Source organism: Phacochoerus africanus, chromosome 14, assembly GCF_016906955.1.
Source record: "Phacochoerus africanus isolate WHEZ1 chromosome 14, ROS_Pafr_v1, whole genome shotgun sequence".
Classification (NCBI taxonomy): Eukaryota; Metazoa; Chordata; class Mammalia; order Artiodactyla; family Suidae; genus Phacochoerus; species Phacochoerus africanus.
This window is the reverse complement of record NC_062557.1, coordinates 6748828-6776058: the sequence shown is the minus strand read 5'-3', so window position 1 is coordinate 6776058 and position 27231 is coordinate 6748828. Positions and strand designations below refer to the sequence as shown.

Genomic DNA, 27231 nt, shown 5'->3' with positions numbered 1-27231 from the left:
CTGGGTTTCCCCATGAGGTCTTGTTTGCTAGTGGGGTACCTTGAGGCGGGCTCTTCTGGGACACAACCCAAGTAATACAGGTGCTCCCCTGCACGCTCGGGTGGGCAGCCCGGGCCAAAGGCCAACTCTTTACCTCCTCTGTCACTGGACACGAAGTGAAGACTCCACGCCAGAGACACGAGCCACAGCCACGATGCACGCAGGGCCCATGGAAACACAAGGCTGCCCGCCGCCGCCCTGGAGACGCTGAGATCAGACAGACAGGAGGGCAGACTGGCAGCAGATGCGCGTGGCCCCAGCGGCGGGGAGCGCGGCGGGCCTTCGAGTCGCGCGGCCGGACGGGCGCCCCCTGGAGGGCGGTGCGAGGGGAGCCGGGGCCGCGAGCCGGGGGCCGCGGGGAGGGGGAGCCCAGAGCTACCAAACGGACGGACGCGGCGGTGCTCGGCGGACGCGGGGCCGCGCCGGGGGCCGGAGGTTCGCACAGGCGGACAGTCGCCGGGAGAGCGGCGCAGGCTCGGGCGCCTCCTCGGCGGAGGCGACCAGCTTTGAGCCGCAGCGCGGAGGGGCGGGGGCGCGGGGGGCGGGAGGCGCCGTCGGGCCCTCCCCCGGCCCCGCCTCCGGGTCAGCGCCCTCGGCCGCGGGCGCGTTGTTGGTTTCGGGTTGTCAGGCAGCCGCGGCGCAGGCGAGGCTGCGAGGGACCCGGCGGCGGCGGCGGCGGCGGCGACGGCGGCGGTGGGGGTGCGGCTCGGCCATGCGCGCTGTCGCGGCCTGAGCCCTTCCACCCGCCGCAAGCATGAAGGACAGCGGGGACTCCAAGGACCAGCAACTCATGGTGAGACCCCATCAGCCTCCTCCTCCTCCTCCTCCTCGACCCCTCCATGCCCCCAACAACCCCGAACCCAAACTCTCCGTCGGCCTCTGGACTGGACTGTGTGCCCCCACGAAGAGGACACTCAGCATCCGGGCTGGGACTGTCCAGAGCAACTTTCCCCGAGTCGTGGATGTCAAGGAGGAAGGCACCGCGGCCATCCTGCTAAGGCCTGAAAAGTTAACCTGGCTTCAGCCCCGCTCCCCCTTTCCACCCTCCCACCAGGGGACCCCTGGCACTCACCTCTGCAGATGGGCCTCTGGGACAAGACTGCTCTCTGATCCAGAAAAGCCAGGGGCAGGGAGGGCTTGACCTACCCGCCCTGAGAAGAAAGGTGGGAGTTTCCTAGTTCAGGCGATTAAAGGGTTTGGGGAATCACAGGTAGACACAATAGCCGCCCCCACCTGCCAGAGGAGCTGGCACAGGTTTGCAGGTGGCTGGCTTATTGGGTTGCAACACAGAGGCTGCCCTAGTCAGGACTCTAAATATTTCAGAGAAGTGCTGGAAGCAAACAAGATGCACCCCCACCCCCCATCCCCGCCCCCTGCCCTGGGATCTGGGGCAGAGGAAGAGGTGTGAGTGGGGGGTGTGGGAGGCGGGTAGAGGCAACGACAGATTTCTTTTTTTTCTTTTGTTTGCTTTTTAGGGCCGCACCGGCGGCATAAGGAGGTTCCCAGACTAGGGGTCTAATCAGAGCTACAGCTGCTGGCCTACACCATAGCCACAGCAACGCCGGATCCTACCCACTGAGCGGGGCCAGGGATCGAACCTGCAACCTCATGGTTCCTGGTCGGATTCATTTCCGCTGCACCACGACAGGAACTCCAAAGACAGATTTCTAATGACCCGTGGTGCCAGGTGAGAGTGCTGAGGGGGAAAACTCCGTGACCCCAAGGCCACTGCTTCCTCCCAGCCCCCTCCCTGCCCCCTGACTTCTGAGATCTGGGGAAGGGCCTCCCTCCCCAGCAGGTGGGTGGTGCTGTAACTGGAGGACAAGGCAGCCCCGGAGACTCCAGCCTCTGCAGGGGAACCTCAGCCGCAGGCCCCCAAGGAGCCCCAGACCCTCTCTGGCAGTTTAGAATTGTCCCTTTGAGAGTGGCTTGCCTTGGCATATGTGTGTGGTGTGTCTGGGGCAGGAACAAGGGGCTTCCCCTCCTGCCAGAGGAGTTTGGCTGAGGAGCCCGACACGGAAGATCTGAGAGGCAGCCAAGTGCCTCTGAGAGTGAGGGATTCGTACAGTGTGAGGGCCCAGCAGCTATTTCCCCTTGATCAGCAGAAGAAACAGCTCCTGATAAGCAATGAGATTCTGCCCAGGGAACTCTATCTGATCACTTGTGATGGAACATGATGGAGGATAATGTGAAAAAAAGAACATTTATATATAACTGGGTCACTTTGCTATACAGCAGAAATTAAGAGAACATTGTTAATCAACTATAATAAATTTTTTTTTAAAAAAAGGAAGAAACGTCTCACTGTCCTTTGGGGGAGACCCATGCCCAGAATGAAGACCCTCCCACGCACACCTCTCGCTGGCCGGAGAATAGGCGGAGGAGGGAGATCCCGATGTCACTGTCCCCGGGAGGGAACATGGTCACAAGTTGTCAGCATAAGGAGGGGACATTCTCTGCCCTCCCCCATCACCCACCAACTGTGAGCAGTGCATCATTCACAGATGCGCAGACCGTCTGTTCCTGTGCCAAGGGCGCCTAGTTCAAAGCCCAGGAGAGCTGCAGGTGCTTAATTTGGCCGTGTGACTGATGCAGCCCGGAGGAGCAGACAGCTCTCTCCCCTGGGACTCTCCTTGGGGCACAGGCTCCTGGGAAATTCATAGACTCAGACACAGCCCTGTCCCTGTAAACCTGGCGCCCTCGACCTAGATGGTAGCCTTAAAATACTGAGCTTTCCTTAAGATGTACCAAGCTAGGAGTTCCTGTTGTGGCTCAACAGGTTAAGAGCCCTACTGGTATCCATGAGGATGTGGGTTCCATCCCTGGCCCCGCTCAGTGGATTAAGGATCTGACAAGCTGCAGTATATGTCATAGATGCAGCTCAGAGCTGATGTTGCTGTGGCTGTGGCGTAGGCTGGCAGCTGCAGCTCTGATTAAACCCCTAGCCTGGGAACTTCCATATGCCACAGGTGCAGCCCTAAAAAGGGAAAAAGAAAAAAAAAAAGGTGAACCAGGCTTGGGGGGCAGGTCAGAGAAGAATCCATGGAGCTTGTCCGAGGGAGGAATCCAGGGGTCCACTCATCCTTCTCTCTCTGTGGCCCAGCACAGCTCTCTCCATCTGAGTCCAGGGTTCTGGCCTTCCCTCCTAGGTGGCGCTCCGGGTCCGGCCCATCAGCGTGGCGGAGCTGGAGGAAGGAGCCACCCTCATCGCCCATAAAGTAGACGAGCAGGTGAGCGGGGCTGTGGACCGGACTGCAGGGCAGAGCGGAGGTCTGCTGACACCTGTGGGGCAGGTACCTGGGGAGGGGGCGGAGGGAAAGAGCCTTTCCTCTACCCTCTGAACTCTGGGCTGCACTATTGATTCCATCATCAGGAAACCATGGTCCTTCTTCCAGTAAGCCTCCCTAGATTGATCCAAGGAGAGCTAAAAGCTTCCCTGGCCTGGAAGGGGGAGCCCTGAGCCCCTCCATCCAGCCCTGAAAAAATTCACATACCTTCCATGAACCCATGACATGACTCCTCACCTTAACGTGTCTGGTCCCCATAGAGCAAGTGCTCAGAGGGACTAGAGCTAACTCACCTCCAGACTGTTCATGTTTTGCAAAGTCTTTGGATGTCTATTTGCTCTCTGGGTCCTCCTGTCACCATGATGAGGTGGGAGGGGCAAGCCCCACCTCCGTTTACACAGGAGACAATAAATATTTATCAAGTACCCACAACACACTGGGGGCAGTTCTAAGAGCCAGGAAACTGCGGTGAGCAGAAAAGCCCCTGTCCTCCCTCTGTTGGCAGTGCATGGCGACCAGACTTTAACGAAGGAATTGAAACACAGACCTGTGAATGTATAGTCAACCAGGGGTGCAAAGAAATGTGGGGGGCTATGAGAGTCAAAGGGAACTTGACCTGGTCCTGGAGGTCAGAGAGGGCTTCCTTGAGAAAGGATGCTTGAGCTGGAAGAGGATGAAGAAGAGGTGATTAGGAGTGTGCTGAAGGGAGATATTTCAACCAGAGGGGCTTGCATGTGCAAAGGCCCTGTGGTGAGAGGGATAGTGATACACCTGGGTAACTCAAGCAGGAGAGAGAAGCGGGGAGAGGTGTGCGTGAGGCTGGAAGTGTCGGAGGAGCCAGACCACACACTAAACTGCGGCTAGGATGTCTGTTTGGGTGGGCAGTTTAGCCCTCAGGTGTGCGGTGGGGTGGGCCCAGGGGTGAGGGCAGTGGGGGCAGCCTTGATGCCCAGTTAGAAGGGTCAGGGCGATGAGGCCTATGGGGAGCCCGAGAGCCACCACTTGCCTCCGCTCAGTGGCTGCTGCTGCTGCTGGCTTCTCCTGAGACCAGGGCTCATGCAGGTGGCAGGATGGGCTGGGGAGGGGGGATCGCAGGAGTCGGGGTGGCACAGTGCAATGCAGAGAAAGGTGCAAAGTGGGCACCTGCTGGCCTGGGGCCTGGCAGGCTGGACTCAGGAAGCCCAAGGGCCACAGTAAGCAAACCGTAGGTGGACAGCACAGCCCAAGATGCCTGCCTGCCTCTGGGCTCCCTGGGGACTGGTGCCCACCCAGCCTCTTTCTTCAGCCCCAATGAGCTCTGGGCACAGACAGCAGAGCCAGGTGGTACCAGCCTCCTGATTTCTCCTGTTCCCTCTTGGGAAAGGGTAGCCTCAGGGAAAGTGGGAGATGGCTGGGAAGACCCCCCCACGCAAAGGCCCAGGGTGGGCAAGGGAGGTTCTGCTATTTGCCAGCTGTGTGGCCCTGGCCAGGTTCTTCCAGAAGCTTCAGTTGCCTCCTCTGTTAGTGGGGACAGTAGCCATAATACCTTCTCCAGAGAATCTTTGGGCACTAGTGTATGCACAGTGCCTCCCCCAGGAACACAGTAGGCATTTTGGCCGCACTGGCAGCTTACGAAAGTTCCTGGGCCAGGGATTGAACCTGCACCACAGAAGTTCCTGTTGTGGCTCAGCAGAAACAAATCTGACTAGCATCCACAGGGATGCAGGTTCGATCCCTGGCCTCACTCAGTGGGTTAAGGATCCGGTGTTGCCATGAGCTGTGGTGTATGTCAAAGATGCAGCTCAGATGTGGCATTGCTGTGGCTGTGGTGTAAGCTGACCGCTGGAACTCCGATTAGACCCCTAGCCTGGGAACCTCCATATGCCAAGGTGTGGACCTAAACAAACAAACAAAAAAAAACGCCACAGTGACCTGAGCCACAGCAGTGACAACGCCAGACTCTTAACTGCTAGGCCACCAGGGAGCTCCCACAGTAGGCATTTAAGAGCTCTGAGTCATCACCTATGAGTGACTGAAAGTGCCCAGAGCTGCTGGATTGGCTGGTGAGAGGGGCCAGCCATGAAGAGCCAGAGAAACCTCCTTCCAAGCAAGGCCTCTCCGCGTCAGTCCAACTTGTCCCCGAGGCCATCGGGTCCGCAGGGATGGGACAATGATGCTGTCTCTCGGCGGCTCCTGGCTCCCAGCCGGAGTGGGGGCTGATAGATATTCCCTAATGCTGATGGAAACACTCTGGTCCAGGTCACAGCCTATTGTGTGCCCACTCACGGCGAACACTGGCTCCTTTCTGTCCCAGCCAGTGGAGCAGGAGGCCAAGCTGCGCCTCTGAGAAGGTCCCAGGCTGGCCAGTCCCAGTGGGGCTGCCCCGTTGTCAGCTTGGACTTGCAGGAGTAGCGAGGGCTTAGGATTCTCAACACGGACTCTGGGCCCTGCAGGGAAATGCAGGCTGAGAACCTCTTTAAATCCAGCCACTGCCCAAACGCTCCGTCCCTCTGACCAGTAAGGCCCTGGCAGGCAGGAGACGAAGACCCAGGAGTCCAAGAAGCAAAATGGACAGACGATGGCCCAGCCTCCTGCTCTGACCAGGCCCTGTCCCCTGAGTGCCATCCCTCTCCAGCGATCCCCACAGCTTGTCTGTGGCCCTGGCCCCTCCACGCCTGCATCACTGGCCTGCACCACTGCTGGTGCCATCTTGGGCCTGGGGGTGGGAGGGGCCCTGAGCCGAGCATCCCACTATGGAGGGCCCAGCCCTTGGTCAGCAGGGAGATGGTGCTGCTGAAGTCGGTGGATGTTGAGGTGGGGCGAGGTGGGCCAAGGCCTGGCTTGGGCCACCATGAGGGGTCCCAGGCAACCTGGCATAGAGCTGGGCATTGTTCTCCTGGGGACGAGGGGGACATCATTCCCCTGGCTTGGCAGAGGTGGCCCTTCATGCGGCAGAGTGTCCTCAGGTGTCAAGAGGCCGGCGTGCCTGGGTTCTGGGGAAGCTGGAGTTAGGGTTTAGAGCTGTAAAGGGGGCAGTGTGGCTGCCTGGGTCTTAGCCCCCCCATTCCATTCAGGCCCACACAGGGTGCTCTTAGAAGTCTTCGTGGGCAGTGGGTACCCAGTGCCTCGTACACAGTAGGGGCTTAATAGATGTTAGTGTATCTCAAGGGCTGATATACAGGATGGTTTCAGACCCCAGGGGTAAGTGAGACCCTGGCCCACCTCCTGCCCTTCCTCCCCTTTGGCTTCAGACTCTGTCTGAGGTCCCCAGTCTGTCACCACCACGCATGTGTATTCCTGGAAGAGAGTGGCAGGAACTGGGTCTCCTAGTAGCATCTGGGGTAGAACTAGACCTTGACGCCCAGACCCCTCAGGGGTGCCATCAATGACCACAAAAGGCGGGGACAGCCTGAGAGGCCAGTGGGACCCAGAAGTACCAAGGCTGGAAAAAGAAGACTTACTTTCCCCGCACCCCCCGACCCCCAGCCCACAGAGCCCACGGCCCGCTGACCCTGCCCCGAGCCTTCCAGACTCTGTTTATCTACAAGATTTGAGTTGCCCGGCCATAGGCATAATCCCATAATTAGCTTTTATCTGCTCAAAGCCCACCTGTCACTCTCCTGTGCTTCTGGAGTCCTGTCTGAGCCCCCAGGCAAGGGGCGTCCAAGTCCTCTTCATCAGAAGACAGGATATTACGAACTTGCCCTGCCCAGCACAAGAGCTGCTGCGAGGATCGGAGGTGATCTGTAAGGGGAAGCTTTGCCTTGCAAGAGGGACACTATTGTGAAAGATAAAGTGTAAGGTGACAGATGCCATGGGGACAGCCTGGCACCTTAGCCACTTGTCTGCCCAGGGCTGGGGGCTGCCCTGCACACCCATCTGGATGCTCCTTGGCTCTGTTGCCCCAAAGAGCTGAGCCCAGTGGAGGGTGACTGGGAGAGGGTCCAGGAGTCTTTCCTGCCACCCCTTAGAGGACACCTCACCCCACCCCACCCATTGCCCCAGCCACGTCCCCTCCCCGCTCCGGCCCCAGGCCAGGCTTTCTTTTTTCTTTTTCCTTTTTTTTTTTTTTTTAGGGCTACACTAGCAGCATATGGAGGTTCCCAGGCTAGGGGTCCAATCGGAGCTACAGCTGCCAGCCTATGCCACAGCCATTGCAACACTAGATCCGAGCCTCATCTGCGACCTACACCACAGCTCATGGCAACGCCGGATCCTTAACCCACTAATCAAGGCCAAGAATCGAACCCACAACCTAATGGTTCCTAGTTGCATTCGTTTCCCTGTCCCATGACAGGAACTCCTTTTTTTTTCTTTTTTTCTTTTCTTTTTTTTTCTATCTCTCTAGATTCACCTGTTCCGGACAGATCGTGTAAATGAAATCATACCATGTGCAGCCCTTCGTGTCTGACTTGTCTCACTGAGCCTGATGTTTTTGAGGTTCACACACACAGTAGCATGTGCCAGACCTTCCTTTTTGTGGATAGTATTCCAGGCAGTGGATACGCCGCATTGGGTTGGCCCATTCTTTAGCTGATGGGCGTTTGGGTTATTTCCTACCTTCTGACTATTATGAATAATGGGAGTCCCTTGGTGGCTCAGCAGGTTAAGGATCCAGCATTGTCAATTGCTGTGGCTCGGATCGCTGCTGTGGCAAGAGCATCCCTGGCCTGGGAACCTTTGCAGCTGTGGGCACCAACACCACCAAAAAAAAAAAAACAAACAAACAAAAAAAAAAACACACCTGCCAGGATGCGAAGATTTTGATACTTAGCACCAGAACGGGTACAAAGCAAGAGTACCGGTTGAAAAAAGGCAGATGTGTGGGCCCAGTTCCCCAGAGAGTCTCATTTAGTGAATTTGTGGCACCGGGGGAATCTGTATTTTACAAGCTCCGCGGTGGGGGTGGGGATGCTGATGAAGATATCTGCAGACCCGTGAGAGATGCAGCCCTAGGTGATCTTCGTTATGCCTCCCCTCATCCCAGGCCTCAGGGTCCCCAGGGTTTTGCAGGCAGGTGGGGACCTGGCCAAGGCACCAGCCTTGGTGGCTTTATGAGCTCAGCATTCTGGTCTATGTAGCTTGCGGGCTTTCCGGGCCTGGGATTGCAAAACTCTCCTTTCTTGAGTACCCCCAAGATGGTACATAACTAGAAATAAGACAGCCACAAGTTCTCCTGCTTAAAGAATAAAAAAACAAGCAAAAAATCTAGAAACAGCCTTACAGGAGTGATATCCACGTGGAATCAGGCTTTCGTTTTACTTGTCTTGTAATACCTGGAGAATCAAGGAGCTATGGGCCCAGCTCCCTGAGCTGAAATGATGCTCCCAGGTTGGGGCCTCCCCAGATTCCCATTCTCTGCTGGGCCTTCTGAGTCGGTGAGGGGTATTGGCGTGATTTCTTCTCTCAAGGCTATGACTCGGTTGGTCCTCTCTAACTTCCAACCGGGAAGAAGCTGAGGCCCAGAGAGGTGCGTGGAACCTGAACCTGAACCCAATTTGCCCACCTCCTCCCCGAGAGGGTTCACTACCGGTTGGGAGGCTTGAGGAGGGATAATCTAGGTCAGAGGTTTTCAACCAGGGTGATTTTGCTCCCCAGGGAACATTCTGCAGTGTCACATCTGGGCAGAGGCTGTGCCACTGGCGTCTTAGTGGGTAGAGCCAAGAGCTGCTGCTAAACACGCTCCCGATGACAGTGCACCAGCCCAAAGTGTCAGTAATGCCAAGATTCTGAAACCCTGGTCTTGGTTTAGCCCTTTGGAGGCCAGAAAGGAATGGGTTAAAGCTGCAAAGCCGACCAAAGCCCACAGCTTAGTGGTGCGCAGCAGGAAGGACTCCCAACACGACCGGCTTTGTTCATGGTATTTCTCACCTAGGAGATGCTGGGAGGAGTCTGGCCCCTAACAGGGACACAGACCATGGATGGCGCCCTCGCCCTCACCTGAGGCCCCCCTACTTCCATAACGGATCTCGGATCTTGGGTATCGGAGCCCAAAGCTAGAACTGTAGAAAGAAAATGGGCATTGAATTAAAACAGGCCTGGTGTGGAGGCAGTGGGGGCAGGGAACGGTGAAGCTGGGGCCTCTGCTGGGTTAGGAGGCCTGGAGCTGTGGGGACAGAGCCCTGCTCTATGCCTCCCACCCTCCTGGCAGCGATGGGAGGCCCCCGTGCAACCTGTGTGAGCCACATCCTCATTGAAACGTCCCAGAGGCCGGTGCCCGGTGCCTCGCGGGCAGGAAAATACAAGACTGGGGGCTTGACCAATAGACGTCAGGCCAGACGTCTGAAGGGCTGGCTCCTTCTGAGGGCTGCAACGGAGAACTTTTTCCAGACCTCTGCCCATGATGTGCAGACAGCCCCTGCTCCCCGTGTCTCTTCCCATTGTCTTCCCTCCATGTGTGCCTGTGTCCCAATTTCCCCTTTTTATCAGGACACTTCCTAACTTGACAAAAGACATCTGCAGCAACCCTGTTTCCGAACAAGATCACGTTCAGGGTCCTGGGGCTTGGACCTCGACATCTGACTTTGGGAAGGATGCAGGGCAGCCACGACGAATGGGCGTTTCCTCAGGAAGGCCGCTATGGCTCCAGAGGCAGGGATGGGAGGCCTTGGGGTGAGGAGTCTAGGTTCCGGAACCTAACAGCTCTGAATCCAGCCAGCTCCGTCCTTGGCAGGGCAGCAATGGGGACGTTACACAACTGATTTCTCATTACAATTCCACCATAACAAGAGCGCCTGCTCTGAGTTGTCAGAGAAGATGAGAAAGCGCGTGCAAGGTGCTCAGAGCCGCGTGGGCACCGTCAAAGCTCCCCGGGTGCCGCTTCATTCAGAAACCTTTCCTTGGGCAGATGCTGGCTGCTGGCCAGGGTGACATTTAGGACATGCGGGAGCCTCCCAGAGCGGGACAGCATGTGCTCACAGAAGGGCCCGGAGAGACCCAGGCCTTTCGGAGGTTATCTTGGGTCTGTGCTCATCCCAGCCCTGCCATGAACTGCCCACGGCCTCCCTCTCCCCTCACGGCTTTGCTGGTGCTTTTCCCTCCTTGTACTTGCCTCACCTCATTTTCCTCGGCCAAGACCTCCTCATTCTTTAAGACTCAGAACTGATGCCATCTCCTCCAGGAAGCCCTCCTGGAGTGGAAAAGCTGGATGCCCCGCCCCTAACTCTGATAGCCTCCCGTAGCCTGGCACTTGTTATTATAATCATCGATTCCCCACTGGACGTGCGTGTCAGAGGCCTCTTGGAACCGTATCTCATTTTCCCTCCTTGGAGCCTCATTTAATGCCCGGTATAGAGAAGGTACCCAGCCATCGTGGTCACCCCACCTGACCTCTCCATGCTGCTCCCCTTGGCCACCCAGAGCACGCCCCTCTCCAGCCGTCCGTGGCTCAGCTCCAGTTCACCTGGCCATGCAGCACAAGGCCTCCATTGTGTGCCCGAGTGGACAGGGATGGGGGTGATGCTCTGAGGGGTGGGGTGCAGGCTGGGGCCCAGGCAGACAGAGACCCAGACAAAGCCCTCTTTAAGAGGGGACCATGGCAGCAGTGCTGACAATGTCCTGATTCAAAGGAACCAAATGCCCACGGTGCCATGAACTTGGCAATGCCCAGAGGTCATTTGAAGGTGATCAGTGGGTGATGGGCATTAGTGCATGTGGCTCACCCGCGCCTGCACTGAAAGACCACGGAGGGTGCCCTGGAGGCCGCTGGAGCTTCCGGGGGACACTGTCTCTGGCACCAGGGTGCAAGCTGTATGGCTGCTCAGGTTCCGCTGCATCCTGCTGCGGTCCATACCTGCGGATTTGGGGGCTGGTTTATCTCCATTTGGGTCTGAAACTTCATCAGGGCTCCTGTGGCTGATGTTAGGGCCTGAGCCAAGAACTGGATCCTGGACAAAGCTTCCAGGGTGCTGGGGTGGAAGCCCCAAAAGAGGTGTTTGGGGACATGTGGGCACCCGAGGCATAGCACAGGCCCAGGAGCCCTGCATTCAGCTCCTGGTGGCCCCCTAGCCTCTGGCCAGCTTCTCCAGGACCTCTGTCAGCAGCCTCCTCCTTGCCCTGCACAAAGCCCAGCCTCACCTGTCTGTAGCATCTTCCCTAACTGGCCTGCCTGGAAGCCCATCTGATTGGAAAAAGCCTCTGGGTGAGGCTGCCAGGGTCAGGCCTCCCAGGGAGCTGTCTTACCTCTTCCGTCTCCATTGAGAATCCCAGAGGGAGCTCTGCCGGGACCCCGAGGGTCTTAGGCCAGTTTAGATGCAATGAGCGCAGGTGTGTACCTACGGCAGGAGTCCAGGAGGAGGGGGTGCAATCAGGGCACAGGGAGAGTGCTGGGAGGAGGCTGGTGGGAGCCCCAGGGCTGCAGCCCCCCTGGACTGGGCCCCCTGGATCCTGGTGCTGGATAAGGGTACTCCCAAAGGGACCCACGCGGACCCCCCAAGTCCACGGGGTGGGTTGGGCTCCCAAGTCAGCCCCCTGCTGCCTCACCATCAGCTCCCTCTGCCCCTCATTGTGGCTGCCCATCCCTCCTTTTCTGTTCGCCAGGCCTCTGTGGAGTGTCACTGGCCCTGGCTCCCCTGCTGACCCTGAAAGGGAGCTCTGTCACTGTCTCTGTGACCTTGGGTGGCCCTGGGACAGTCCGTCCTCCTCTGCGCCCTGTCCTCTCTTAGGACTCAGTTTACCTCCTTGGTCCTGGTGCTCCCGGCGCAGCATCATCCGGCCCCTCCCACTCCCCACCATGTCCTGCGGTAGGCCTGGGGCTCCCAGGTGACCACCGGACCCCCTTGGGGACTTTTGCAGATGGTGGTTCTTATGGACCCAATGGAGGACCCCGATGACATCCTGCGGGCGCACCGCTCCCGAGAGAAGTCCTACCTATTCGACGTGGCCTTTGACTTCACTGCCACCCAGGTAAGGGAGGGCCTGGGCCCGGGGACACACAGGGGATCCCCTCTCTGCCCTCGGCCCCGCTGGCAAGGGAGCTCTCAGGGGACCCTGCCACCAAACCTCGGCCTTCCCTCCACCACTTGCTCTCTGGCTTCTATCCTGCCACATCCCCATACGTGTGAGCCTCCTGTGTGGACACACAGTGGTCAGCCCGCAGATACCCCCCGACACAGGGACCCCCACAGCACCCCCCGCAGGCGGCCCCTACAGGAGGTGCTCAAAGCCCATCTGGTGCTGATGGGAGAGCCTCGGGGAAGCCGACACCCTTGCAGGGACCCCTGCCTTGCCCGTGTGCGGGATGCTCCCAGGAGCAGATGTAATGCGTCCTCGAGGCTGGGGACTGGGACCCAGCTGTGGGGGGAAGCGTCTCAGGTGTCCTGCACTCCCTTTCAGGCTGGCATCCCCCCATGGGGTGAAAGCAGAGACAGCCATCCGCACTTCCCACCCCCGCCTTCTCTAGGGCGGAGGGCTTCAGAGACAGAAGCTGCTTCTGTTGGGGCCAGGCGGGGCCTGCAGGCCTGTGTGCCCTGCCCTGCCTGTGCCCAGGCCCCTGACGGGTCTCCTTTCCCTGCAGGAGATGGTGTATCAGGCCACCACCAAAAGCCTCATCGAAGGCGTCATCTCAGGCTATAATGCCACTGTCTTTGCCTACGGCCCCACAGGTGAGGGGAGTCCAGCCCCTGGGGGAGGACCATATGCCCCAGCTGTCCCTGCCCGCTGAGGATCGAGCCCCTCTGGCCGGCAGGAGTCAGGATGTGGCTGATTGAAGCTGCCCTCCCCCAGGGCCCTCTGGACCCAGAGCCCCATCCCCAGCCCAGGACACCATCTTCTCCCCCTCCCCGCACCTCCCTGGTCGCCTTGAGGACAGCCCCAGGTTTGCCAGGAGCCCCTGGACTCCGGGCCCCCACCCTGCTCACCCGCACCCCTGCTCTGCCCCAGGCTGCGGGAAGACCTATACCATGCTGGGCACGGACCACGAGCCCGGTATCTATGTTCGGACCCTCAATGACCTCTTCCGAGCCATTGAGGAGACCAGCGATGACATGGAGTACGAGGTGTCCATGTCCTACCTGGAGGTGAGGCCCCCCCGGAGCTCGGCCTGGATGCAAACCCCATGGGACGGAGCTTGGACCACCCCTCTGGGGCCAGGTCGCTGGGCGGTTTCCTGGGGGCCTCCTACTACAGCTCCCACGTGCATACAGGCGGCCCTGCTTTATAAACACCTGAGACTAGAGTTCTGGTTGTGGCTCAGTGGGTTAAAAACCAGACTAGTATCCATGAAGATGCAGGTTCGATCCCAGGCCTCCCTCAGTGGGTTAAGGATGGGTGTTGCTGCAAGCTGTGGGCACAGGTTGCAGATATGGCTCGGATCCTGCGTTGCTATGGCTCTGGCGCAGACCTCAGCTGCAGCTCTGATTCAGCCCCTAGCCTGGGAACTTCCATAGTCCATAGGCACAGCCCTAAAAAACAAACAAACAAACAAACAAACAAACAAACCCTTGAGACTCAGAGAAGTTGGGCAGCTAGATCAATGCCACACAGTAAGTGAGGGAGCAGGGATCCAAACTCAGGACCCTGGGGTTTTAAAGCCGCACCTTGTCTGTTGTGTCACACTCCAAAGTAGCCTTGTCGCTGAGCACAGACCTCAGCCATCCTTCCAGATGGCATCTTCCTGGGCCCACTCCTTAAAGCTGACCCTGTCTGCCTGGCCAGGCTACCTGTTGCACTCGGTGGTATAGGCACAGGTGAAAACTGCATGTACCTACGGACAGGCTTGGACCTGCCAGCCTTCATGACCTTGCCACAGCCCCCACTCCCCACCTGTGGTAATGATGGATCAGCAGGTGTGCAAGTGCGCAGAGGCCAGAGGCAGGAGAGCCGGTGGGCTAGATTCCATCTGGCTCCTGGCCCCTCCAGCTCCCTCGGGAAACTGATAATCTCCTGGGTGACAGCTCAGGAAGGGCAGCAAGGCATTGCTGCCAGCGCTGCTCCAGCCAGTGTGGTATTGACTCAGCCAGCAAGATGCACTTCGGGGGCCTAGGAGGGAAGGGAGGCAGAGGTAGCCTACGGGTTGCCTAGCAACAAACAGGGCTCGGCCATGGGTCATGTCCCATCCTCTGCCCAGTACCCAGCTGGGTGCAGAGGGAGTCCCACTTGGCTCTGATGCCTTCTGTACCCTTGACTCTGGCAGGCTAGTGTTCCCCTCTGGATGCTAAAATCTCCTTATGCCCACTCCATAAAAAGGAAGGAATTGGGAGTTCCCTGGTGGTCTAGTGCTTAGGACACGGCACGTTCACTGCTGCAGCCCAGCTCTGGTCTGGGAACTGAGATCCCACATGAAACCACTGCCTGTCAAGGCCAAAGGCTATTTCTCCTTAACCAGAGTGTCTGTGAGAGGAGCCTGGAGCTCTGGGGAGGGATGGGGAGCCTGGCCGTCGCCTGAACCTCCTGGCCTTGATCCCCCTTAATATCTGCCCCCTGCCCTTCCCAACCTGTTTCCATCAGATCTACAATGAGATGATCCGGGACCTGCTGAACCCTGCCCTCGGGTACCTGGAGCTGAGGGAGGACTCAAAAGGGGTGATCCAGGTGGCCGGAATCACCGAGGTCTCCACCATCAATGCCAAAGAGGCGAGTTGTTTTTTTTTCCTCCATTTTTTTTCTTTTTGCTTTTTAGGGCCATTCCCGCAGCATATGCAGGTTCCCAGGCTAGGGATCGAGTCGGGGCTGCAGCTACTGGCCTACACCACAGCGACACAGCGACACAGCAACACAGCGACACAGCGACACAGCGACACAGGATCCAACCCGCGTCTGTGACCTACACCACAGCTCGCAGCAAAGCGGGATCCTTAACCCACTGAGCAAGGCCAGGAATCGAACCCACATCCTCATGGATACTAGTCAGATTTGTTTCCACAGAGCCACAACGGGAACTCCTAAAGAGACAAGTCTTGTGCAGCCAGACTGGGCAGTGGAGAGGGCCCTCACCCCTGGAAGAGGGGGCAGGGCAGGAGGGGGCTGGGCACTGCAGCTGGGGAGCAGATGCCCACTCAGCTGGGCCTGGGGCTAGGGCAGACACAGAGAATCCTATCTGACAGCAAACGAGGGCCTCTCACCTGCCTCCGTGTCCCCAGCCCTATGGATACTGGGCGGCCGACCAGGCAACCAGCACACAGGGGGCTGTCCTGCCCCCCGACCCCTTCCCAGCCTCTCAGATGTGGGATGTGGGAGCATCCCCACGGTCGCCAGGAGTGGCCTCCCCTGCTCTGTCCCGCACACTCAGATCATGCAGCTGCTGATGAAGGGGAACCGGCAGAGGACGCAGGAGCCCACGGCCGCCAACCAGACGTCCTCCCGCTCCCACGCTGTGCTCCAGGTGGCCGTGCGCCAGCGCAGCCGGGTCAGGAACATCCTGCAGGAGGTGCGGCAGGGCCGCCTGTTCATGGTTGACCTGGCCGGCTCCGAGCGCGCCTCCCAGGTGAGGCTGGCTTCCCCCAGGGCTGGGGAGGAAGGCTGGGGCTGGGGCAGAGCAAGGATGCTGGCCACCCAGCTCCCTGAAGGGTGGGGTAGGGACTGTCCCCAGAAGGGTAGGGATGAGGGGAAGGGACCGAGGAATGTCCCAGAGGAACAGGAAGGAGGGGATGGCATGGGGCACCCTGGGGAGGCACCCAGGGGCTGTTTGCGGGAAGGGGCCTGGGAATGTGAAGGTTTCTCCAGGGAACGAGCCTGTGGCTGCCCTGAGGAATGTCGGGGGGGGCCGAGGGGGCAAGAGAATGAAGGGGCGCAGAGGAGGTGCTGGGGTAGCAGGCAGACAACATCCTCTGATTGAGGTTCCCTGGGGAGAGCCTGGGGGGCGCCCTGCCAACCATACCAAGGAGAGAAAAAGGTCTGTCTGTCACCCGTTTCTACCACTATGCTCTGCCTGCCTGGCTTCACCACCTGGGCCCCCTCCTGTGGGCCGACTTGGAGGTTTCCTGGTCACCTGAGTGAGGAGGCTGGGTGATGTCACTCTTAGCACTGGAACAAATAGAAGGGACAGGAGGCTCCAGGGAGAAGTAACAAGACTTCGTGTTTGAACTTGTAGGGTTGGTTTAATCAGGGTGAGGCTGGAGAAACACAGCCCTCTCTTCCAGGAAAGGCCTGAGGGCTTCCTGGAGGAGGAGTGGGGGGAGGGAGTGGGCTTCTCAGTGACTGGAGCAAGCAGGTTCCAGCTTCACCAGGCTGGGCACAGCCGGCTCCTGAGGGCGGCTGCGGGCAGAACCCCCTGGGATTTGACTCTATCCTACACACACACACACACACACACACACACACACCCCTTCCTCCTTCCTTGCTAAATCCTGCACGCCCTCTAGAGCCCAGTGCCTGTGACCCGGCTGGCTCTCAGCTGAGCTGCCCGGGAGGTCATGACTTTTTCCATCTTCTCTGCGCTGGCCTTGGCTGGGCCACCAGGCCAGCTCTGGGTGTGACAAGAGCCAGGCCCTCAGCCCTCCTCAGAAGCCCTTGTTCAGACGCCTTCCTGGTCTCTGACTTTCTCAAATGCCCTCCACGACTCCTGGGCAGAGAGCAGGACCGGGCCAGCAGCATCACCCCAATGTTGCAGAGTCCCAGGCGAGAGGCAGGGGTTTACAACCCAGGATGGCCCCGGGGCGGGGAGTGATGTTCCCTTCTTGCCCCGCAGACACAGAACCGAGGGCAGCGCATGAAAGAGGGGGCGCACATCAACCGCTCGCTGCTGGCCCTGGGCAACTGCATCAATGCGCTGAGCGACAAGAGCGGCAACAAGTACATCAATTACCGAGACAGCAAGCTGACCCGGCTCCTGAAGGTACCAGCTGCTGCCTGGTCTGGGCACTGGGCGCCCAGAGAGTGGCTGCCAGATGCACAAATTAGAATACAGGATGCCCAGCTGCGTTTGGTTTTTTGGGTTTTGTTTTGTTTTGCTTTTCAGGGCAATTTGTTTTGTTTTTTTTTTTTCCTCCCAGCTGCATTTGAATTTTAGGTAAACAACAAAAATCTATTTTGGTATAAGTATATCCCATGCCATATTTGGGATATACTTATACTTTAAAAAATCATTCACTGTTTATCTAAAATTCAGATTTAACTGGGTGTCCTGTATATGATCTGGGGATTCTCACCAAAGAGTGGGCAGCAGGGATGGGGACTGGGACTGCATTTGACCCCCCCACCCCCACCCCAGGGCTGTGGGTTTGGGGGCAACCGGGAGTTGTCTGGATTGGGGGTTCAGGCAGTAAGCCTTGCGGCTTGCAGAGGTTGCTGTTTGTGGGCCCACTCCTGGGTGGGCTCTGTGTTCAGCAAGTCAGAGTTAGGGGATTACTATTTCCATTTGCAAGTGATGAAATTTGAGGCACAAAGAGGCGAAAGGCTCCCGCTACTGGGTGCTTGACACAGGATCCAAACAGGGGTTGGTCTGGGCAAATACCATAGCTGCAGTGGACTTAGCACTCGCTGGCCATCCACCTGCCCACGTCACTGCACCCACGGGCTGGGAGGTAGGGACAGGTAGCTATGGCCACCCTAGAGAGGCCAAGGAGCTCACCTGAGACCACTCAGCTGGTAATTGCTTCCGCCAAGGGCTTGGGGTTTTTTTGATTTTTATTTATTTATTTGCTTTTTAGGGCCACACCCGCAGCATATGGAAGCTCCCTGGTTAGGGGTTGAAGCGGAGCTATAGCTGCTGGCCTACCCCACAGCCACAGCAACGTGGGATCTGTGCCACGTCTGTGACCTACGCCACAGCTCTCCGCAACACCAGATCCCCAACCCACTGAGTGAGGCCAGGGATCGAACCCGCATCCGCATCGATACTAGTTGGAATCATTTCCGTTGTGCCACAACGGGAATTCCCTGCAGCCAAGGGGTTGTCTCAGCCCCACCGCCCCCTCTCTCGGGGGGCTCGGCCAGCCCAGGACAAGGGAGGGGTGCCCACAGGCCAAATTCAGCTTTCATACAGAGGTCTCCACCCCCTCCTCACTCCATGCAAATAACGGTGCCAACAGCAGTCAGAAAAGGGAGGACCTGGGAGGCCTGGGGTGATGCGGGGAGGGTCCAGACCCCACGGGCAACCAGGGCAGCTGGCTTCCCTCCTTCTCATCAGAGAGGGGAAGAGAAGGGAAAGCCAGGAGACCTTGACCTGGATACTCGGAGGTTTTCAGATGTGACCTCTGGAGAAGAAACCGGAAGAGAGGAGAGGGGATGACAGGGGAGGGGCCTCTGGACTCAGGAGAGGGGTGTGATGCTTTGGGTCCAGGGAGGTGTCCCCTGCCGACCACAGCCCCCCTCCCCTCCAGGACTCCCTGGGGGGAAACAGCCGCACAGTGATGATCGCCCACATCAGCCCTGCGAGCAGCGCCTTCGAGGAGTCGCGGAACACCCTGACCTACGCCGGCCGGGCCAAGAACATCAAGACCAGGGTGAGGGATCCTGGGTCTGCCCCCCCCCCCCCGCCAGAACCCACCTTCCCGGACCAAGACTCGAGCCCCTGGACTGATTCCAGGCCCTGCCATCCACCCCATGCTCTCTGCAAACAGCCATCGTTGCACTGGCCTCACTTCCCAGTCTAGTGTCACGGCTGTGCCCTTCCCTGTACCTCCCACACGTGCTGCCCGAGGGTCCCCTTTTCAACGTCTGTGCTCCCCCAGCCCCAACCCCGTCCATCTTCCGGTTTTCATCATCAGATGGGCCTTCAGACATGTACCTTCCCACAGCCCCTGGTCAGAAAAGTCATACCCATCCCTAAGCACCTGTGTCGGGCCATGGCTAAATCTGATATGATTCTCGGGGGAGGCGGGGGGTATTTCTAGCCCCGTTTTACACTTGTGGAAAATGAGGGGATGGGCGTTAAGTGACCCCCCCCCCAACTGGGCAGTGATGGTGCTGAGATTAGAGCTGCGTCTGCCTGGTTTCCAAGTTCACGTTCTCACCCCCTCTGGTGTTAGAATTCCCACAGCCTATTAGGAATTCTGTTTTCTAGAATGTTGCAAACATTCTCCCAACAATACAATGGGCCAGCCCCTGTTCCAGGCGCTTTCTGCTTTATTCCAACCCTCAGGGAACTTAATGGTGGGAGGCGATTTGGCCTTAAAACAGTGAATTGAGGGAGTTCTGCCTGTGGCGCAGTGGGTTAGGGATCCAGAGGTGTCTCTGGGGTGGTGAGGGTTCAGTCCCCAGCCTGGCACTGTGAGTTAAGGATCTGGAGTTGCCACAGCTGTGGCGGAGGTTGAAGCTTCGGCTCAGATTCGATCCCTGGCGGAGGAATTTCCCAAATGCCGAAGGTGGGGCCAAAAGAGAAAAAAAAGGGGGGGGGAATTGATAGCTCAGAATAGTATTAATAGCAGGAAATGATGCTGACAGTGGCGGGGGGCGGGGGGGAGGGACGCGTGGAGCTCTTTGGAGACTGATGGGGAATCTGAAGGATGGGAAGAAACTCCAGAAGTGAGGGAGCAGTCACGGAAGACGTTCCAAAGGCAGCACGGAGGAGTTCCAGTCGTGGTGCAGTGGGAACAAATTTGACGAAGAACCATGAGGTTTCGGGTTCGATCCCTGGCCTTGCTCAGTGGGTTAAGGATCTAGCATTGCCGTGAGCTGTGGCGTAGGTCACAGACGTGGCTCGGATCCCGCGTTGCTGTGGCTGTGGTGTAGGCTGGCAGCCGTAGCTCCGATTCAATCCCTGGCCTGGGAACCTCCATATGCCGAGGGTGTAGCCCTAAAAAGAAAAAAACAACAAAAAAAACAAAGGCAGGAAGGAGGTGGTGTCTGTGGTGGGAGTGGAGTGAGCAGAATGGTTCCTTGGCTAGAGCAGAATGTTCCAGAGTCATAAGAAAATCTAGAGAGAGGCGCACCACCAGGTGAAGGAGTCTGGGCATCTCCCCCAGCAGTAGAGAGCCACTGAAGGCTGAGCAGGGGAGGCAGCATTTTAAGACTATGCTTTTGGCGTTGGCATGAGCTGTGGTGTAGGTGGCAGACTCAGTTCGGATCTGGCTGTGGTGTAGGCCGGCAGCTGCAGCTCTGACTGAACCTCTCGCATGGGAACTTCCATAGGCCAAAGGTGCAGCCCTAAAAAGGAAAAAAAAAAAAAAAAGCTATGCTTTTGGCAGAGGCCTGTGGTGTGACAGGTTTGGGAATTGGAGACCTCCTGCTCATCCCTCGATCCCCGCAGGTGAAGCAGAATCTGCTCAGCGTCTCCTACCACATCGCCCAGTACACCAGCATCATCGCGGACCTGCGAGGCGAGATCCAGCGGCTCAAGCGCAAGATCGATGAGCAGGGTGGGCGGGGCCGGGCCCGCTGCCAGCCGGAGCGGGGCGACATCCGCCCCATCCCAGGTGTGCGGATGGGTCTGGGTTAGTGGGAGCCAGTTTCCCCACGCCCTTCCAGGCTGTCTCGAATTACCCTGGGGTCAGGCAGCGACCTGGTTCAAAGCCAGACTCAGGCATTTTCTGGCTGAATGGCCTTGGGCCTTCTGCATCCTTTTCCTTGTCAAATGGAATCATGATCTCTGCTTAGGACACTTGACCTGAAGATCGGGCGGGGTGGGGGGGGGCGGGAATGACACAAGCGAGAGACACAGGGCCATTTAGCTGTGTGGGGCATCACTCTCGAGGCTGCAGTGCAGGGCTGTGAGACTGCCTGGCATCACCAGAAATTCTCTTGTAGAATTCTCTATTTGCTCGGAGGATTTTCCGCAGCAGCAAAGGGTCTAAGAGGTGCTTTTTTTTTTTTTTTTTTTTTTCCCAATGAGAGTTGCAATGTTTATTTCAGGTTCTCTCTTGGGGTTTTTTTTTTGTGTGTGTGTACGTCGTTTTTTTGCTGGTTTTGTTTGTGTGCTTTTGCCACACAGGCAGTTTGTGGAAGTTTCTGGGACAGGGATCGAACCTATGCCACACAGCATCAACCAGAGCCACAGCAGTCAGGAGGCAGGAGCCTCAACCAGCTAGGCCATCAGAGAACTCCCTAAGGGGCACTTTTTATTAATTGACAGAAAGAAGCTCTAAAGTCTTGGGAGTTCCCGTGTAGCTCAGCAGGTTAAGGATCCCACATTGTCACTTCAGTGGCTCAGGTCACTGCTGTGGCTCAGGTTCAGTCCCTCATCTGGGAACTTCTGCATGCCTCGGACATGGCCAAAAATAAATAAATAAGTAAAATTAAAATTAATAAATAGGAGTTCCCATTGTGGCTCATCAGGTTAAGAACCTGACTAGTATCCATGAGGATGTGGGTTCGATCCCTGGCCTCACTCAGTGGGTTAAGGAGCCACTGCAAGCTGTGGCATAGGTTGCAGAGACAGCTAGGATTTGGAATTGCTGTGGCTGTGGCCTAGGCCGGCAGCCACAGCTCCGATTCATCCCCTAACCTGGGAACTTGCATATGCTGCAGGTGTGACCATAAAAAGAAAAATAAATAAATAAAGGCTGTCTGGAGTCTAGTTTATACTGGGAATCACCTTTGGGTCATAGCCTGAAGATTCAGTGTGGAAGTGGGATGTGGGAGGGAGTAGTAATCTGGGAGGTCTTTCTGGAGGAGGTGGTTGCATGGGAAGAAAGAGAGGAAGGGCCCCGGATGGGCCCAGACTTTCCTTTCCTTCTCCACTGATCTCCCCCCACCTCCCATCCAATGGGCAGCCGAGGTCCCGCTTCAGAGCGGGCAGGGTGAACAGGCTGAGCTAGGACAGCTACGGGAGCAGCTCATCAGCGCTTTCCAGGAGCAGATGGACGTGCGGAGACGCCTGCTGGAGCTGGAGAACCACGCCATGGAGGTGCAGATTGACACCTCCCGCCACCTGCTCACCATCGCCGGGTAAGCACCTCCCTGGTCCCGGGACCCGGGGCCGGGAGCTGGAGCTGCGCGCCGTGCCAGCCATGGCCTGAATCCCCTGTCTCTCTCGGGGGTGGGGCTGGAGCAGCTGGGAGCACGAGAAGTCACGCAGGGCCCTCAAGTGGCGCGAGGAGCAGCGGAAGGAGTCCTACACCAAGGACGACAGTGAGAAGGACTCGGACACAGGTGATGACCAACCAGACATCCTGGAGCCCCCCGAGGTCGCCTCAGCCCGGGAGAGCATCGCCGCCCTGATGGGCGAGCAGAAGAAGCTGCGAAAGCAGAAGGTACCTGGGTGTGGGGGTCGGGGGGAGTGGGTTCGAGAGGGTCTAAAGAGGAAGGGGCTGGCGCGGGGGTGGGGGAGTGAAACCCGGGAATTCAGGCCACAGGTCCCCTGTGATCTTGCTCAGTTCCTTCACCTCTTTGTGCCTCTCTTACTCATCTGTAAAATGGGGGTAGTCAGCCTTAGTGGGGTTGTTGGGAAGATGAAATAAATGCCTTTCACCTCCTAAGGACTCAAAAAATGGTAAGCCAGTATAATAACTAGGATTTTCCAGATAAGAGATCTCTGGCTTTTGTTGTAGGATTTTCCAGATAAAAGATCTCTGGCCTCAGGATTCCATGAGCCTCAGGGGCATCGGACGGGCTGGGGTTGAGCAGTTCCACGAAGCTGATTCTAGGCTGTGGTCAGGGAGGCAAGAAGGTGGGGACAGAGGGGCCACTTAGGAGCAGCCCTTGGTTGCAAGGCCCAAGAAACAGCTTCGACGGTGGGCCTCGGAACGGAGCTCGGCGCCTGGGGTCCGGGGACTGGAGGGGCAGGGACAGGCTCAAGCGCAGGTGGGAGCGGCCCTTCGCCTGGCGCTGACCCTGCGCCGTCGCCAGGTGACACTGGAGCAGCGCTGCCGCGAGCTGCGTGCGCGAGGCCGGCGCCTGGAGGAGACGCTGCCGCGGCGCATCGGCTCCGAGGAGCAGCGCGAGGTGCTCAGCCTGCTGTGCCGCGTGCACGAGCTCGAGGTGGAGAACACCGAGATGCAGTCGCACGCGCTGCTCCGCGACGGCGCGCTCCGCCACCGCCGCGAGGCCGTGCGCCGCCTGGAGCAGCACCGCAGCCTCTGCGACGAGATCATCCAGTGCCAGCGGCAGATCATCGACGGTACGACCCGCGCCCCGCGTGTCCGAGCCCCCCACGGGCCCCATCGAGCCGCGGAGGGTCGGAGATCACGCGCTGAGCACTGCCCCTCCCCTGGCAGACTACAACCTGGCCGTCCCGCAGCACCTGGAGGAGCTGTATGAGGTGTACCTGCGGGAGCTGGAGGAGGGCAGCCTGGAGCGGGCCACCATCATGGACCGCGTGGCTTCAAGGGCCCTGCAGGTGGGCGCCTGGGCCTGAGCATGCGCACATGTGCTAAAGGATGGGCTGGTGTCGGAGGCAGTGCCTGCAGGTAGCTGGGATGGTGATGAGACTAAGCTGGCCCCCTCGGAGTTGACTCTTCTTACCCCACCCAAATCTTTGCCAAGCCTGAGTAATATCTCCGTCCCAGGGTATTCTCTGGCATCGGTCCCCAACCAGGGCCTGAGGGTCAGGGTTGGCTGAGATAACACAAATGGCCCCAGATGCCCTCCCAGGAGACCAGGCCACCAGGCGGTGCCACTGGGGATACCTAGCAGATCACTGCTTGCCCCTTGGGACCTAGAACGCAAGCTCACTGCTGCCTGTGGCTGCCAGCCCCTATTACAGCCCCGGACACCCTGTGCTGTTACCTGGTCCAGGGCCAAGTCTTCTGATTGCATCCACCACTCCCACTCCACCCTTCCCAGGACAGCTCCTTGCCCCAAATTAGCCCAGCAGGAACCCTGCTGACCCCGGAGTCTGAGCCAGAGAGCATGAAGACACTGAGCACTGAAGCCCAGCGCCTGCACAGCAGCTTCCTCCCTCCACTCAGCACAGAGAGGTAAGACCAGGGACCCCCTCCTGCCAGTCCTGCCTGCCTGAGCCACCACGGGGCTGTGCCATGTCCTGGGGCCCCAACCCAGATTAGGGTGTCCTGGGGAAGATGGAGCAGGAATGAAAGGAAGGGGGCAGCGCAGGTCTGCAGCCATGACTTTGGGTTCCCTCTCCCTTTACACGGCAGCTCTCCAGTGGGGTGGGGGTGGGGGACTGCAGTGGGACCAGCCTGGTCAACAGATGCCCATCCTCCTCTGCCATCCTCAGTGAAGTCAACTACACGTTCAAGGCCAGTCCCCGGGTCTGGCAGGGGAAGAGTTCCTCTGTGGCCACCCCTCCTCCCATCCGGATCGGCAACCTGGTGACCCAGGAGGTGAGCACGGGGCACCACTGGCCTCTGCTGAGGGTGGGAGCACAAGGGTGGACACCCAGTGGTTAGGATGGAGCCTTTCCAAAACAGCGCCCTGGGGGCTTAGGTCCCTGCTGTGTCCAATGGCTTCTCTTCCCTACCAATTCATCTCACAGGCCCCCACTCAGAACAGCCTGGTCAGCCTGAGCAGCCGGATCAACTCCTCCCCCGACAGCAGTGAGAATCTGTCGGAGATCCCCTTGTCCCACAAAGGTCTGCCCCCCCACCCGCCCACCCTGTCGCCCTGAGCCTGGCATCGCCTAAACTGCTCAGATGGTCCAGCCCAAAGCCCTTGTCTGTTTTCTGCCCTGCAACACAGCCATGCAATTGTGTGCTATGCATGCTGGGGGCACAATCAGAAATCAGAATGGGGACACATGGCACTTAGGATACTTAGAAATAATTGTTAGGAAAAAAGAAAAGAAAAGAAAAAAGGCGTTTCTGTTGCGGTTCAGTAGTAATGAACCCGACTAGTATCCATGAGGATGTGGGTTCAATCCCTGGCCTCGCTCAGTAGGTTAAGGATCCAGCATTGCTATGAGCTGTGGTGTAGGTTGCAGACATGGTTCAGATCCTGTTTTGCTGTGGCTGTGGTGTAGGCTGGCAACTGCAGCTCCAATTCAACCCCTCGCCTGGGAACTTCCATTAAGCCGCAGGTGCGGCCCTAAAAAGACCAAAAAAAAAAAAAATCAGAATCAGAACGGAGAGCACATGACCCTTAGTCTTTAGGATCCTCAAAAAATAATAGCAAATGTAGACCGAATCCTATCCCCCAGCCATAGGCTAGGCCTATTATCTGAGTTAATCCTCACAACCCAGTGGGGTTAGTTTCATCATCCCCAGTTTACAGATTAAAAGGAAGCTCAGAGATTTGCCCAAAGTTTCTTAAATAGCAAGCAAGAGGGGATGCTGTGGCAGAGGAGCAGTGCTGGAGGTACAGAAGTGGGTAGGAATATGTGGCCTTGATCCCCGGTTGGATGCGCCTCTGTTCCGTTGCAGAGAGGAAGGAGATCCTGACCAGCACCAAGTGCATCTCGGTGAAGGCTGCCCGGCGACGCACGCGGGCCCTGGGCACTGAAGGGCGCCACCTGCTGGCACCTTCTGTGGAGCGCAGCAGCCTGTCCCTGAACTCGCTGAGCGAGGCTGATGATGCGCGGCCGCCAGGCCCTCTGGCCTGCAAGCGGCCACCCAGCCCCACGCTGCAGCACGCTGCCAGTGAGGACAACCTGTCCAGCAGCACGGGCGACACCCCATCCCAGGCGGTGGAGCGTCGTGGCGATGGCCCTGGGCCCTGGCTGCGTGGCCAGAAGAAAAGCCTGGACAAGAAACGGGAAGAGTCGCTAGAGGCAAAGAGGAGGAAGCGGAGGTCCCGGTCCTTTGAGGTCATGGGGCAAGGGGTGAGTTGAGGGGCAGGGTTTGGGATTTGGGGCCCTTTCCTAGCTGGTGGGGGTCTGCCGGCTGGATTTCTCCAGAGGCCCAGGGCACCCCCAACTGCACCACCCTCCATGCCTCTGTCCTCCAGGCTGCCTCAGCAGCTGGGACAGAGCCCCTTAGCTGGGACAGAGCCCCGTGCAGCTCCAACCCCACCTCCCTCTTCTCCAACCAACACAGCTCTCTCGCCCCAAGACACACCTCCTGGGGCCCCGTCCGGTGGAGAGCATCTCAGACCACAGAATGCCATTATGCGGGCACCCAGCCCCTGGTATCCGGCAACCGGGAAGGGTCATGCTGCCTATGGCCAAGGTCAAACTCCCTCCAAGCCAGAACTCAGGTCAGTACCAGCAAGGGCCGGAATGCGGATGGGGAAGGGGAGCCCTTGGCCAGCCCAGGGAGGAGGCACGTTGAGCTCCCTGGCCCCTATGGCTGCCCCTTGCTGGAAACAGGCATCTCCAAGAATATCTGTGGGACTGGCTTTTTGGGTTGGGCCCCTAGGAGTTCAAAGCCACTGGGTGATCAGAGAGTGGATGGAGAGGCATTCCTAAAGCACTGCTCCTTGTCCTTCCCCCTGTTGCAGGCCCTGGGGACTTCTCACCCCTGGCTGTCCCCTCCAACCCAGCTGGTGTTTCCCGACGGGCTACCCATGGGCCCCGCCTGCCCCATGGCACCAGCACCCATGGCAAAAATGGACGTCTACGACATAACTGAGGGGCCCTGCCTGGAACCAACCCTCTTGGCAGCCCCAAGACTGCATGGGGTGTAGCAGGAAATGGGAGATGGAGGCTGGCCAAATCGGAGTGACCTGGGAACAGGAGCTCAGGATCTCAGAAGGCTGGGGCTCCCGAGGCCCAGGAATTGTGAGGGTGCCAGCCCCACACTTCCCATGCTTTCAGTGCCACAAGGAAAAGGAGGTGAGCCCAGAAGGCATGGCTGGGATGGCAGGGCTCCCTGGCCTCCCAGCCCCAGACAGAACCCTGTTGCCAAAACCCCGTTGTGAGCCCTGTGGCCAGACTCAGCCTTGGAAATGGGGGGAAGGGAGCTGTTAGTGGGACAGGTCTCTGGGGCCTACACCTGGGACAGGAGCATCCTGGGTGGTTAGGGGTGGGGCCAAAAGGCACTTCACATACTGTGGTTGGGGTGGGAGAGGGACTAAGGTTTTGTTACTTGGCAGTGGCTCCCCCCTCCTCCTTTTTAGCAATAAAATCCCATTTGGGTCTTGATGGTTGTGTTGGAAACTAGACTTTGCCTGGAATGTGCGGCAGTCATGAATGACTAAGATTCAACCCAACACCTTCCCCCCCTCCCCTCCCCCACACCCTCCCCCCACCCGGGGGATAGTATAGCACCAACCTACC

At 58.3% G+C, this 27231-nt stretch overlaps 1 protein-coding gene across 2 annotated transcripts; it reads left to right on the top strand.

Moving 5' to 3' along the window:
- The first annotated feature begins 657 nt into the window (after positions 1-657).
- KIF19 (kinesin family member 19) lies at positions 658-27096 on the top strand. Of its 2 annotated transcripts, none has more exons than XM_047758604.1 (20): positions 658-832; positions 3189-3269; positions 12099-12209; positions 12820-12907; positions 13185-13321; positions 14751-14876; positions 15532-15726; positions 16930-17076; positions 18563-18685; positions 20431-20596; positions 21893-22067; positions 22174-22372; positions 22968-23238; positions 23336-23457; positions 23904-24037; positions 24298-24403; positions 24556-24652; positions 25439-25836; positions 26051-26210; positions 26454-27096. In XM_047758604.1, the coding sequence occupies exons 1-20, from the start codon at positions 794-796 to the stop codon at positions 26582-26584; spliced, it is 3006 nt and encodes a 1001-aa protein (XP_047614560.1). In that variant the 5' UTR covers positions 658-793; the 3' UTR covers positions 26585-27096. The 2 variants fall into 2 exon arrangements, with proteins under 2 accessions (XP_047614560.1, XP_047614561.1); XM_047758605.1 differs by having other exon boundaries at positions 731-832; positions 26066-26210.
- The last annotated feature ends 135 nt before the right edge of the window (positions 27097-27231 follow it).